We start from the raw sequence: 15376 nt of genomic DNA on the forward strand, positions 1-15376 counted from the left end.
CTGGTATATGACACCAAATGTGATTCTCATCCACGGTTCGTCACAGTTTACCCACAAATCATTTTGACGTGACAATGTCTTAAATTAGATTGTGGCTCGGAGTCACTCATGAAAAAGTGTAACGCCCGCTCACGTCTGTTACGATGAGTCACCGAACGAGAGAGAGGCCTGCCGGACCGGCGAATGCCTTGCGTCTCTCTCCCACTCAAACATGATTTCATATTTCTCCTATCATCGTCCTATCCTCAACAAAATCACTCAAATAGAAATTAGTTAAGTTTAAGTTTACATGTACAATGTTTTAGTAAACAAAATATATTTCTATAGTTAAAATTTGTGCAATTCTTATTTTCATTCAATTCCTTGTTCCTATTGTGCAATTTAATAATATTCATATCAATAAATATTCTACCGAGAAAAAGACGTTGTCACGTAAAATCTTCGCCCGTAAAACCGACTTTACAGGCAACCGATTTTTATTTTCTTTTTTATACTATGGTAGAGGGCAGGTCGATTGCAGTGTTGATTGGTTGAAGGGGAAAAATTACGTCATGAGGGTACAGTTTCGGGCTTAATGTTCATTGGTTAGGCGGAAGAGGCAACCATAATAAGTCTACGAACCGTGGACGAACACAGTGTTCGTCTGTTCTCTGGATATCATGTATCGTGTTGGTTCTAAATTGGACATTTTTCACATTTTTCACATTTGGTCCCGCCCAATAACGTGTAAAATATCTCATTGGTACCGCCCTATGAAGATAGCCTTAAATGGGTTTGAGAGACCGAAAGTTGTTGCGTTGTCCACAGACCATGTATGGTTTGTGGCGTTGTCCGAAATGTTGGTGTTTGTCAGAGATATATAAGAGAGTGTTAAGTCCGCTTTACATTTACGAGTACTCGGATCCGAGTTACTCTACTCGGAGTGCAACTCGGAAGTATAAACGTCTACTCGGAGCCTCTTGTCACTCGGATCCGAGCTCGGATTGAAGTTGAACGCAAACCGAGTAGCAGTACGAGCGAGCGCCAAAGCACAGTATATTGCTTAAAAAGAATTCTTTTTAAGCAATATACTGTGGCCAAAGTGGTGGAAATTCCAAATTAAAAATGGCGGAACTAATATTTTCTGCAGATCAAATGGATCAATTTATCGATCTTTACCGTTCTTTTGAATGTTTATGGAATGTGAATCTGAACGAGCATCGGGACATTATCAAAAGAAATAAGGCGTACGAGACTATTGCGGATATCATGACCAATACCACTTACCACATTTATTTTTCTCCTTTAAAATGTTTAATACCACTAATGCAACAGCAGCTCGTTTCTTTCTTGATGGCGCCATTTTTAAATTCTCTTTGAAACAACTCTGATCGCTCGGATTTAATGTGAACGATCGCAGTTCTACTCGTAACGTTATTAGTGGTCTGTGCTCGTAACCGTAATTCAAATCCGAGCTACTCGGATCCGAGTACTCGTAAATGTAAAGTCTGCATTACATATCTCTGGTGTTTGTTTACACCTAACCACCGAACACCTAACCTTCTTCTTATCTATGTGTCATGTGTTTACTGAAACACATGTAATTCAAATCCAAGCAATAAAAAATTTAAAAATTAATAGGTTAAAATCAAGTGTAATAAAATGGAAGGAAAACAAAAAATTAGCGAGGAAACGTGTAAAATAGAAATAGAGTATAAAGAATTGGATGGCTTTAAATTTGAAATTCAGGAAGAATCCAATATTCAAAGTACACATTACACATATGATTATTTAAACTTAAATAAATGTCCCATAGATACTGAAATAGAACAACATGGTTATAAACTTAACTCATTTGAAGAAAACCAAAAAACTGAAAAAGGTTAGTAATGGGAATATTTTAATGGGAATAACTTTCCCAAGCCTAGCCAACTTTGGCCCCTTTATTAGCCATTCTAATTTGAGAAATATTTTTATAAAACAAACATATATTACTACTAGAATTATATTTCTATAATAGGTCTATTTACCAATTTTTATTAGAATAATGGATTATAACAGAATAGTGGTTGATATACACAAAATCATAAATTTTGCTCATTAAAATTTTGTTGTTTTTAACCCTTAACTGGAGAGACCCTATTTTAATACACACAGAGAGACATGCCGCCTGACAGACTACAATGTAGGAGAGGGGATAAGAACTAAACTTACAAACTTTTTTAATATATTTAATAGTACTCTAAAAGCTGTTTCTATTTGCAATTGAACACAGTAAAGAAACTCAAAATATTGTCAGAGAATTAAAAAATAAGTACGACTTTCTAACAGCTAATCATTTACAGTTCGTGACAGTCACATTTTTTACTTTTCATTACAGTGAAAAAATAAATATACATCAAGTAAGTTTTTTTATATGAAAGGCACTAACACATACTGGATTACATAAAAATTAACTCTCGAAATTATTTTGATGTTGAACAAAATATCCAGCAACTGTAAAAGTTACATACAATTGGTACAAATTGGTTTCGTACACTAAAGACACACAGGTTTTCTACATCGGCCACAAAGGTATTTTGTCATATGTTTCTTCTTGCGAGGGCACAAATAACATATTTTTCGCTTCTCTAGTACTAATGGCTCGTTATTATCTACTTAGTTATTCTCAGGAATTACAAAAATACTCTCTATACTAGTATGAATTAGCCGCGGTACACGAAAATTACCCATTCTTCGCTTCATATGATCTTATACTAATTGTTTTGCTAATATTTTAGCAAAAGCAGATTTTTCTTGAATTTTAGAATTGTTTTTGTAACTTTGGTGCAGTATGTATGCATTTACAATAGCAATATCTATTATTCGAAAAAAAAAAACAGCAAGAGTTCATCTGCAAGTTCTTCGACTACATGAACTTTTAGCACATTTTTCGTCCATGCAGTCTACACCTCCTTTCTTGGCATTATAATATGGAATTATTTCTGGTTTTTCTATTGAAGAATCATTACAAGTTCTATCATGCATTGATGATATTAAAATTGTAGCTTTGTTTTTTCTGACCAAATAAGATACCATTGTACACTCTTCTCTAAATCCATAAACACTAGAACCAGGTTCTCTGGTTTTATTGACCAAAAATGACGGAGGTATTTCACGTTTGTTCTTTTTCAAAGTTCCTACATACATAAGATTATTTTTCTGTAAAACATCTATTTGCTCTAATGACGAAAACCGGTTGTCCGCAGTTATGTTTCTGTTGCTGCCAATTAAAGGTTTAGTTAACCGCAATACTGCTTGTGTTGGTTTTGAATATTTTTTTTTTCGGGTAAAAGACTTAAGCCGTCCGAGTCTTTGCCACAGTATACAAAGCCATTATTTTGATGCCATACTTACATGGCTTATTAGGCATACACATTTTAAAACAGCACCTTCCCCTAAAACTGGCAAGCATTTCATCAAGAGTTGCCAATTGACCTAGACCATATGCGTTTTGACAATTTTCAATAAAAGAATTGAATATATAAGAAACTGCTGCTACTGGATCATGTTTTTTTTCTTTCTTTTCAATAATCTGGATTATCAAAACGAAGAGCTGATAAAATGACTGCAAAACGCTTTTGATTCATGACAGTTCTAAAAATTTCCCTGTCAACTCCATGTGTTGCAAAAAGCGTTTTTATATTCTCATCCTTCGATTTGAATACCGCAGAATATACAATGAGTCCTATGAAAGCTTTCATCTCCATTATGTCAATATCCTTGAGGTCATGTTTATTTGGCTCATTATACTTTATTTTCATTAAATTCAATTTATGATTGGTCCACTGAATAACACATAATATATTTTCATCAAGTAATAACTGCCATACCTTTAGAGGATCAGCTTCCTCTTCAAGACTTCGTGCTTTTGTTTTTAGGACGGGAATTTTTGTTACTAAATTATGTTTCCTTGTACGAGATACTGGTCAAACTTCAGATTTACAGCACCTGAATCGTTTTTTTTCCGTAGAAATATGTTTGATTATTAGTCTCAACTATATTTTCTTCCGAAATATTTTCTTCATCACTCCGTAGAAATGTCTGAATCCGTCTGGCTATCAGATTCCAAATAAACATCATCTTGTACTTGATCAACATCACTATCTAATTCGTCGAACCACTTCAAAGCTGTATTTTCAAAATCAGCATGAGTAAAACCGATTTTTTTTTATGGACCGGCCATGATTGTAACAAATAATCGACGTTTTCAATGAAACAAAATGTAACCTGAACCGAGACGTGCCGTCTAACAGACTAACTAAAATTGATTTTCGGTTATAACTTTTCCAAATATGCGTTTTTCTTTACCTAAGTCGGGTCACTAATAGTCAACGAATAATATAAAGAATAGATGAAGTGATGTGCCGATGGGCGGAGTTATTTGTCATCATCATCATCATATAACGGGGGTCCTACGGCGATTGCCGCTTCCCGCATTTCAGCCTCCATCTTTTCCTATCTCTCCAATCTCTCTCTTCTAAGCCTCTAGATTGCATTGTTTTTGTAATTTCTATTCTCCAGGAATTTGGTGGTCTTCCCCTTTTCCTTCTTTCTGGCGGAACATACATTAAGGCTTTCTTTGGCCACCGCTCCTCCTCCATTCTCATCACGTGACCATACCATTGTAATTGAATTCATTGTATTCTATCTGAAAGAGTATCCCTAATTCCTGTACGGTTTCGTATTTCCTCATTCCTGACTCTTTCCATTCTCGATACTCGACATGAACTTCTAAGATAATCCATTTCCACAACGTCTACTTTATCTCGTTCATTCTTTGTCATCGTCCAACATTCGGCACCATATGTGGTAATTGGTTCTACAATTGCTCTGTATACGCGAAGTTTGGTATGCATCTTTATTTTATTAGACCACAGTAATGAATTCAGTATTCGGATGCATTTTTTCCCTTGGGTTATTCGGTTTTGTACATCTATCTTAACTCTGCCATCTGCTGATATGATGCTTCCTAGATATTTATACTGGTTGTAGCCTTTTATGACTGCGTTTTCAAGCCTCAGATCTGTGGTATTTCCTCCAATTTTTAAATATTCTGTTTTGCTTATGTTTACAGTAAGCCCCCATTTGGTATATTCCTCAAATAATTTTCGATTCATATAATTTATATCTTCCTCATCGGTTACAACCACCACCTGATCATCTGCAAACAACAATGTATACAGAGTTTCTTGTCCCACTTCGATGCCCATAAATCTACATTTATTTCTCCAATTCCTCAATGCTTCTTGGACGTATATTTTAAAGAGTGTCGGTGACAAACAGCATCCTTGCTTTAGGCCTTTAGTGACTTTAAATTCATTTGAGGTTCTGGTTCCAATTTTTACACAACTAACTGCATTTTCGTACAATTTATATATCGCTCGGATATACGTCGAATCCAATCCGGACCTTTTGAGGACCTCAAACATTTTCTTTAACGGGACACTATCATATGCTTTCTCAAGGTCTATAAATACCAAATGGGTCTCTCTACTTCTTTCGACACGCTTTTCAATTATTTGTCGTAGGATAAATATATTATCAAGGCAGGATCTCCCGGTACGAAAGCCGCTTTGTTCTTCAATATCTTGTATCTGCCTTTCAACCCTCTTCTTTTTTTTTCTGCCGTACAACCGGCCCACAGAGCTCGTCACACTAATACCTCTATAATTGGAACAGTTTCTTTTATTCCCTCTCTTATATATGGAGCTTATATAAGATTTATTCCAATCTTTAGAAATTTCCTGGTCTCCACACATACATTTATTGAAAAGGTCTACTATTAATTCTAAAAGTGCAGTCGGCTCATATTTAACCAGCTCTATGGGAATGTCTCCAGGCCCTGCGGCTTTTCCGTTTTTAACCTCTTTTAAGGTTTCCGTCAATTCAGATAATGTTATTACATATAGGGATTTCCTGTCTTTCGTCTCTGTTGTCTATTAATTCCCTTATCTTTTCCCATCTGTACTCTACTCGATCCTCTTTCAGCAGTTTCGTATAATATTCTTCCTATTCATTTAACTTTATGAGAGAAATGTTGTCTTCATTTTTCCTAAACTGTTTTAATGTTTTTCAAGCTTGCGCCACTTTTGTTCCACCCATAAATCTGTCCAGTTCATCACACTTAGCCTCCCAGTTTATATTTTTCGCCTTATCCACGTCTTTTTTAACTTCTCTATTCCATTTAGCTTATATTTCTCTGTCTTGAAGATCTTTGGATTGAAGCCATATGTGATATGCTTGTTTTTTCTTGAGAACTTTCTCTTCTAGTTCCGTTGACAACCATTCAGGTTTTTCTTTTTTCCGATTTTCAACTTTTCCCAGTGCTTCATTTGCCGCTTCATGAATATATTTTTTAATTACCTCATACAGACTTTCAGGGTCTAAGTCCTTTGTTTCTATATTTTTTATTTTCTGAGCTATTCTAATTTTATATAAGAACTTTGTCGAATCTTGTTTAAAGCTTTCCAGATTATATTTTATGTTTTCTATGGTTGTTCCTATGTCTGTTACTTCATCATTTTTGTGACTTGATTGTTCTCTCTTAAATGTCACCATTACTTTTGCAATAATCATATGGTGGTCACTTCCACATTCTGGCCCTCTAAACACCTTCACGTCCTTCGTTTTTAGTTTAGAATCTTTACGATGAATGAAATAGTCAATTATTGATTTTAAATTCCTGGTAGGCTGCGTCCATGTAAATTTATGTATATTCTTATGGGGGAAGAAACCATTTAATATTTTCAAAGAATGTGCCTCGCAAAAATCTATTAATCTTTGACCATTGTCGTTCAGAATGTCTTCTCCATATCTCCCTATTATTTCACTGTTGGAGCTCTTTCCGGTTCTTGCATTAAGATCACCTAAGATCCAAATTTCTTTCTTCTTATTAATTGTGGCTAGAACAGTTGTTAACTTGTTAAAGTTAACTGTTAACTGGAGTTATTTGTACAGGGTGTTAAAAATTCTTTATGCTGTAATCTGTTAGACGGCACGTCTCCAGTTAAGGGTTAAGGTGACATTTGCGTTGAAGAAATTGAAGATGACAGTGTTTTGCCACTTGCCAGGTTGCCAATTTTTGTAGCAGGTTTCTCTGTTTCAAAACATTTTAAATGATGTAAATCAGCTTTTTCACAATGTGAAACAAGTTTTTTGACAGTTTAAAAAAGTTTAGTAATAGTTTATGTTTTGCATTTTAAGTCTGACAAAATGGCAGTGTTTTCTATTATTGATATAACAATTATTACACAAATATGATACAGAATATTTGTAATATTTGCAAAAGGTTTAATTAATTAATGAACAATATAATAGAAAATTCGAAATTGTTTTAAAATTTGAAATTAAAATCATGGTTTTTGGTGCAGTAAATGTAAGAAGATGTATCCTATATGTATCTGTACATTTTTTCACTGCACACTCCGGGTTTAATTTATCTGTGCATTTTTTACCCATCAGAACTTTATTTTCGATGCGGAATTAATCAAATATTTGCAAAATGTTGGATTAATTAAAGAACAATTTAAGTGTAAAGTGAGAAATGGTCCACATCTATACACAGTCAGACCAAAACACTGGTACAAATTAAACCATGGTTTTTAATGTAGTAAATAAAAGAAGATGTATTTCATATCTATTGATACATTTTTTGAGGTACTGAAAGTACCAGTCAGAACTGTATTTTATATAATGTGGTTTTGTCAGTAATATAATGTCAGTTAAAAGTGCCAAAGAATTAATAAATCTTGGAAAAAAAAATTTCCCCCACCATCTGCCTACTATATGTCAAATATGAATACCTTTATGGGCCCTTACTGGAATGAATTCTATGTATTCTCACAGTCCTTCTGGTAAAAGACAATAGGGCTGACTATTACACATATTAACACAGGTTTCTAAAACATTTCATACTATTTCAACTGTCTTCAATTTTATTATGCTTTAATTTGCTTATTGAACTCATTTTTACTTATAATACTCAAATATTTATATTATAGCTGGTTTATATTTTAGGTTACATCCAAGAAGATCAGAAAATGGAAATTATGGAGAGACTAACTGAAGATTCATTTTACGAAGGAAATTATATGAGTCAACTCTCTGAAGGAAAAACATTAAATAAAAATATGAAAGTTGCAACTGGACAAAGATCTTACAAGTGCGAAATTTGTTTTAAACAGTTTTCCTATGAATGTTTTTTGAAAACACATTTGAGCATACACACTGGGGAAAAACCGTACAAGTGTGAAATTTGTTTTAAGCAGTTTAGTAAAGCAGATCATTTGAAAGGACATTTGAGATTGCACACTGGTGAAAAACCTTACAAGTGTGAAATTTGTTTTAAGCAGTTTAGTCAAGCAGGTACTTTGAAAAGACATTTGAGATTGCACAGTGGTGAAAAACCATACAAGTGTGAAATTTGTTTTAAGCAGTTTAGTGATACAGCTAGTTTGAAAAGACATTTGAGATTGCACACTGGCGAAAAACCATACAAGTGTGAAATTTGTTTTAAGCAGTTTACTAGAGCAGATCAGTTGAAAACACATTTGAGAGAGCACACTAGTGAAAATCCTTACAAGTGTGAAATTTGTTTTAAGCAGTTTACTAGAGTAGATCATTTGAAAACACATATGAGATTGCACACTGACGAAAAACCATACAAGTGTGAAATTTGTTCTAAGCAATTTAATCAAGCAGGTAATTTGAAACAACATATAAGATCGCACAGTGGTGAAAAACCATACAAGTGTGAAATTTGTTTTAAGCAGTTTAGTGATACAGCTAGTTTGAAAAGACATTTGAGATTGCACACTGGCGAAAAACCATACAAGTGTGAAATTTGTTTTAAGCAGTTTACTAGAGTAGATCAGTTGAAAACACATTTGAGAGAGCACACTAGTGAAAATCCTTACAAGTGTGAAATTTGTTTTAAGCAGTTTAGTCAAACATGTACTTTGAAAAGACATTTGAGATTGCACACTGGTGAAAAACCATATAAGTGTGAAATTTGTTTTAAGCAGTTTAGTCAAGCAGATCATTTGAAAACACATATGAGATTGCACACTGGCAAAAAACCATACAAGTGTGAAATTTGTTTTAAGCAGTTTAGTGATACAGCTAGTTTGAAAAGACATATGAGATTGCACACTGGTGAAAAACCTTACAAGTGTGAAATTTGTTTTAAGCAGTTAAGTCAAGCAGATAAATTGAAAACACATATGAGATTGCACACTGGCGAAAAACCATACAAGTGTGAAATTTGTTTTAAGCAGTTTACTAGAGTAGATAATTTGAAAACACATATGAGATTGCACACTGACGAAAAACCATACAAGTGTGAAATTTGTTCTAAGCAATTTAATCAAGCAGGTAATTTGAAACAACATATAAGATCGCACACTGGAGAAAAATCTTAAAAGTGTGAAATTTGTTTTAAGCAGTTTAGTCAAGCAGTTCATTTGAAAACACATTTGATAGTGCATACTGGAGAAAAACTGTAAAATTTGTTTTAGGCCGTTTTCTGGCAAACATTTTGAAAATGCAGTGAAGAAAAAATAAATGTAACATTTGTTTTAAGCAGTTTTCTTCCCATTTAATATGAATCTTCGTATAAGATTAAATACTGGAGAAATTTCTTTTAAATAATTTGTTGCAGTCTATAATTTGAAACAACTTACATGGACGCAAACCTTAAATTCTTTTTGCTAATTTCTTAATTCTTCTAGCTTCCAATTTACTTAATTTATATCTTTTACCATTGCTAGTAACCTGTCTGACTGATCCTTACTTCTTATTTTTACTGGTATTGCAGGCATCTTTTTTATTTCTTGGAAAAGATTCCATTTCGTCTTTATCTACATTTCTTTTTCTCTTACTGCCATCATCGGTGGTTGCTTCACTCTACATTTAACTGTTTGGCTCTACGTTTGACTATTGACTCTACCGCCAACGTGACATCATGAAAAAACTCAAGTTAATTGAATTTATATATTTGAATTGTGTTATTTCACACTTGTTTCGTTTTGAAAAAAACTTTTTTTGAGATATGGAAAAGGAATACTACAAACATACACATATTTTATTAAATGACAAAATAATTGATCTAGGATGCTGCATAAATGAGACCTTGGGCTCAGAACAAAAAGTGAAATGTAGAATAGAACTGGCCAGAAACACATTTCTAAAAATGACACAGTTTTTCATCACTCAAAATTTGATCTAATTAAGTCATCGTAAACCTCCATTACAGACGGTATTTAGAGAAGAAGAAATTTGGATATTGATATAGTATAAATCAAAATTTATTTTTCTATTCAGTGGTTTGTGACAGATGAACTTTGGAACTTTTAGTCTTGGAAGCGGAGTGTAAAATCATATAATATCAAATAATGATAGATACACGTATAAACTATTGTAAATTGATTTTAGTTGAAAATAAATAATAGTTTTTCGAGTTTTAATTATACAAGGAATTATAACTAATGTCAGTTTAAAATATATAAAAGCTCAGGAGGGAGCATTTGCTTTTCAAAGAGTTGATTTTTTTTGTTAAATTAACTGAAAGAATATATAACATAAAATAGATGTTTTGATAAAAACGAATTCAAGCATTAAATTAAAAAACTGTTCATAACACTGCTGTCAATTGAAAAATTCCTCAAAAAACTCATCATCTGATGTACCAATCCCTGTGGAAAATTTGAAGATCCCCACTGCCAATTTCCATACCTGAACTCCAAGTACAATCAAAAACCTTTCCTCCCTTTCACCACCACACAGTGTAGGGTAAGCAGCTGCCACATTACCCCTATACTCTTAGCAGCTGCACTAAGGAATAACAGGTGGCCTACGAGCATTGCTGTCTCTATTACCACAAAAAACCGTCGCAAATCAAGATGAGTTAACTTTAATAAAAAATTCGCAATCTCAGTTCGTGAGGCACCGTTACCAGGGGATGAATAGCTACGCGGAAGTAGCCCCGAACGGTGCCCTCGCGAAAAAAAAAAGCCTTAGCTGGGTAAGGGAATGCTGCCCAGTAAGCCAAAAAGAACTTTTAACGGTGCAGCGCTATTACGGCTATTACGCCGTATAATTTCGAAGGTTGGTGATCCAAATGGTAATTGTAGCTTTGGAAACTGCTGCATGAAAGGTTTCTGCAGTCGTTCTCGAGCTGTCATAGAAAACTAATATAATATGACGCTTGTTAAATGTCACGATATTTTTATAAGTATATTACTGTACGCGTCTCGATTTTTCGAGTCACGCTAAATATGATTTCGGGCCCGTGCAAAAAAATCATACCGAGCGATAGGAAGTATTGACTTTAAAATAGATCAAACATACAGTGACTCACAGCTTAAATGATGCAGTAGCTACTTAATAAAACTAGCTTATTTTAATGGATAAATATTTATTAGAAAAAAATTACATATTGAAATTAAATTACAAGTCTTTTAAAATAGTATAAGCTATTTTTTGGGTTTCCAATATACCAGACTTAAATAACAATAAATATGTAATTATTTTATGTACGATTTTGATGTCACAGTTAAAATATGAAAACTTTCAAACAAGAAAATTAACAAAGAAAACCAACTACGCATTAAAAAACGGTTGCTTATAATTTGTAGGTCTTCCATCATTATCAATTATAGCCTACAGTCGTCTAAGCATTGATTCGATCAACTTTCTAGCGTACTATTGAGAAATTGTGTCCCAAGCTTCAGTAACTTTTACTTTCAATCCATTTCTATTTTATATTGGGGGAGAAGGGGGTTACTGTGGTCCATTTTTACTTATTAGCAAATTAAAAAATATGTATAAGATTCTTATTGCTGAACTTACCTCACATATTTACTGTAAACATCAACTCAACTTTCGATGTGAATATTTTATTTGTATCTTTCTTAATAGAACAAATATTTTGATTCAAATCGGAATCAATAATTTGTCCACAATGACCCCGTGGTGGGGTTAAAGTGGACAGAGTATGGGGTTATAGTGGACGCATAGTAAAACATATACAGGAATACTGAAAACTTTATGTTAACAAAAAGAAACTACGATACATTATAAGAACTGAAATTAATATTAAATGAAAATAATCTTCCTTGCCTTTTCGTGCCAGTGTCTACTGGGTGCTCCAAAATTCCGACAATATCGTTCTTGTCGACAACTGAGACATCTTCAACTTCGGGAAATACGAAATTATTCACTTTTTTCCTTAAAAAATTAATTTGTACCTCCACATCTCGAATATCTACGATTTGGCCAACATAGTGTGTTACCGATTTTTTACCCATAAATTTTACAAGTACGAAATCACTTTTCTCCATTTGTTTGTCCATAAAAATATCGTTGTCCTGACCATCATCTTCCATCCAGCCTTCATCCTCTGATTCAAGTATTACTTCTGTAGAAGAATTGGAAGAGGAAGATTCTTTCCTACTCCTTTTTGGTTCATAGGAAAGAGATTTCTTCACTCTATTCTTTTCTCGCATTTCAGCTCTTTCTTGCGCACGTCTTTCCTTCAAATCTTTAGCCTCTTTTTCAGCTTCCAACTGATCTTTCACTGGTGTGCTCGTGTAAATAGTCGACTTTTTATTTTTTCTTGCTTTGGAGTTTGATGAGCGATCTGCTTTTAGAAAGGGCGGCAGCTCTCAGGAGTAATTACAGCTGTTGATGTAGTTGCTACTGATGGTGAAAGCGTAATGGGAGCTACAGGTAGCAGTCTTGTGGAGATTGAAGCAACTTCTAATATTCGCTCAGGATCTTCAGGATTTCTTGGGTTCATTGCTGTTGGTGGTTCTTGATTCCTATCTGTTGTTTCGGCAGCTTCATAATCCTCATCGGTGAATACAAGACGATTTATTGGCCATAAACCAGCAGATCTGAATCCAGATGTTATATTCTTCATTGTAAATGCCACAGGAAAAGCAATACCACACAGTTGAGCAACATCATATATTTGTATAGGTCTGCCTGGATGATTTTGAAGCCAGTCTCCCATTGCAACCCGTAATGCAGCTTTATAAGAACCATATACTGCAACATCTAGCGGCTGTAGTTTGTGGCTACAATGTGGCGTAAACGATAAAAGAGTAATTCCAGATTCTCTAGCTAAGTTTATAGCTTCCAAACTTATATGACTTGAATGATTATCCATTAATATCAGTAGAGGGTTTTCTTTAGAAGCACTTAAGTGCATTTTTATGTGCTTTAGTACTTCTAAAAATAATTCCGCAGTCATATAGCCAGACTGATGAGCCAGACCAATGCTCCCTATTGGTGCACCATCTAAGAACCGGTCTTTCATATTCTTCCTGGGGAATATGAAAACTGGAGGTATTGCTTGTCCAGTGGCTGTTATAATTCCGCACATTGTAACATTTTCACCGCGTTCTTGAGAGGCCACAGCTCCTATTTGTTTTTTTCCCTTTTCAGCTATACGTTTGGGTGGTGGTAAGACCGTGGGTATACCTGTCTCATCTAAATTTATTATCCTTTCTGGCCTTCCTTTAAATTTATCTAAAACTCCAATGTAATTATCAAAAAATAAATCCACGTTGGATTTGTTAAAGGCTGCATCTCGTGCTATGCTTGTATTTTTAGGTTTTCTAAGAGATAAATCTCCATGTCGTTTCATAAATGAATATATCCAGTCCTTTCCTGCTATCTTATTTTTAGTCTAATTCGAAGGAATTTCTATTTGTAGAGCACTACCATACTCAAAAGCTAGGGTACAAGCCTGCTTGTAAGTCAAGCCATAATGTAATCGAGACGCCTTCTTAAGATAATTGACAATGTGTTGTTCTTGTTCATCAGAAAATATTTGGCGACCTCGAAATTTATTGACGCCAGAAACATTCAAGCTAACAATTTCTAACTCATCTTCGTTACCTGAATCATCACCAGAGGGTATATTAGCATCTTGAAGGTTCCTCTTAGCCAAAATGACTCTTTTGTGAAGCATACTTTTTTTCAATTCATATTTCTCTGCAATATTTCTCAAGCTTCCTTTTTTTCTTAGGATATCCTTTATTGCACGCTCTACAACTTTTTCATCAATATCAGCTCTCGCCGTTTTTCTACTGTAAGTCCTCATCTGAAACAAAAAAGCGATTTTTATCACATGATTTTTGGAAATATAATCATTTGTGGGGTTAGTGTGGACAGCTGATGATTTGTCCACACTAACCCCGAACGCCATGTTTGACAGTAACAATGGAATGACGTTTCGAAAAATGATAATTTTATCTCATTCCATATCAAATTTAGTAATTAAATATTCCAGAAGCCATACACTAACTTAGATATACAATTAGTTCAATAACTTCAATTTTAGTATAATTTTACTTACCGTGTGAAATAAATGGATACAACACACAAAATCACTTTCTGTCACTGGCGGCCATATTATAGAAAATATTTCAACCAACTTTTACGTGGTGTTCGGTGGCGTTAATAGTCACTTCCTGAACAGACTGGGCGGCAGATTTAAATGCGAGTTTTTAAATAATTAACTATGTCCACACTAACCCCATGTCCACACTAACCCCCCTCTCCCCTATAGGGGAAGGTGAGGTAAAATGGGATACTTAACGTTTGAGGCTGTATAACACCGAAATTGTATTGGAGGCTACACATATTTTGGTACAGTGAAAACTCATTATTTTTGTATCAAAAGCACAAAAAAAGATTTTTTTTTATAAATGTATAAAAAAGTTATATGCAAAAATTTGACACCAATACAATCCCATTTTACCCCCACTGTATGGATAAAACGGGATAACCCGTGGGGGTAAAATGGGATACGGTTTTTCTATGTTATTTTAATTAATTTTCTCTTTTTTTAAGTTTAATTTTTTTATTTTTGTGCAAAATACAACTTAAACTAAAAAAGAACGAAAAAGAGCAATTATCTAAATAAGAAATAATGATGGATTAAACTCGATACTAATAGGAATAATAATACAGAACATTTTTCTTAAATATTAACAGGAATAATAATATCCTACATTTTGCCTAAATATTAATAGGAATAATAATACCGAACATTTTGCTTAAATATTAATAGGAATAATAATGCCGAACATTTTTTTTACCTTAATCATCATTATCATCATGCAACCTCTTCTGTCCACTGCTGGACATAGGTCTCTCCCATTTTTCGCCACTCTTCACGGTTCTGTGCTTCTTGTTGCCACTTCTTGGATATTCGTCTAATGTCGTCCATCCAGCGTGTTGGTGGTCGTCCTCTGCTGTGTTTGTCTTCTCGTGGGCTCCAGTCAATTAGTTTTCTAGTCCATCTTGTGTCTTTCAGTCTCGCTATGTGACCTGCCCAATTCCATTT

At 34.1% G+C, this 15376-nt stretch overlaps 2 protein-coding genes across 2 annotated transcripts; one reads left to right on the top strand and one right to left on the bottom strand.

Annotated features, from left to right (window-relative positions):
• The first annotated feature begins 1497 nt into the window (after positions 1–1497).
• On the top strand, positions 1498–10542 carry LOC140436387 (uncharacterized). Its single transcript, XM_072525146.1, has 2 exons — positions 1498–1861; positions 8038–10542. The coding sequence occupies exons 1-2, from the start codon at positions 1642–1644 to the stop codon at positions 9438–9440; spliced, it is 1623 nt and encodes a 540-aa protein (XP_072381247.1). The 5' UTR covers positions 1498–1641; the 3' UTR covers positions 9441–10542.
• A 2122-nt stretch (positions 10543–12664) lies between these two features.
• LOC140435440 (uncharacterized) lies at positions 12665–13669 on the bottom strand. The gene has a single exon (XM_072524174.1). The coding sequence runs from the start codon at positions 13667–13669 to the stop codon at positions 12665–12667; it is 1005 nt and encodes a 334-aa protein (XP_072380275.1).
• Positions 13670–15376: the final 1707 nt, after the last annotated feature.

The sequence above is a fragment of the Diabrotica undecimpunctata genome, chromosome 3, assembly GCF_040954645.1.
Source record: "Diabrotica undecimpunctata isolate CICGRU chromosome 3, icDiaUnde3, whole genome shotgun sequence".
In the NCBI taxonomy this organism is placed as follows: Eukaryota; Metazoa; Arthropoda; class Insecta; order Coleoptera; family Chrysomelidae; genus Diabrotica; species Diabrotica undecimpunctata.

Coding starts and splice junctions, on each gene's coding strand:
- LOC140436387 (XM_072525146.1), top strand. CDS start 1,642: ATGGAAGGAAAACAAAAAATTAGCGAGGAAACGTGTAAAATAGAAATA. Junction 1,862..8,037: donor AAACCAAAAAACTGAAAAAG/GTTAGTAATGGG, acceptor TTTATATTTTAG/GTTACATCCAAGAAGATCAG.
- LOC140435440 (XM_072524174.1), bottom strand. CDS start 13,669: ATGAAACGACATGGAGATTTATCTCTTAGAAAACCTAAAAATACAAGC.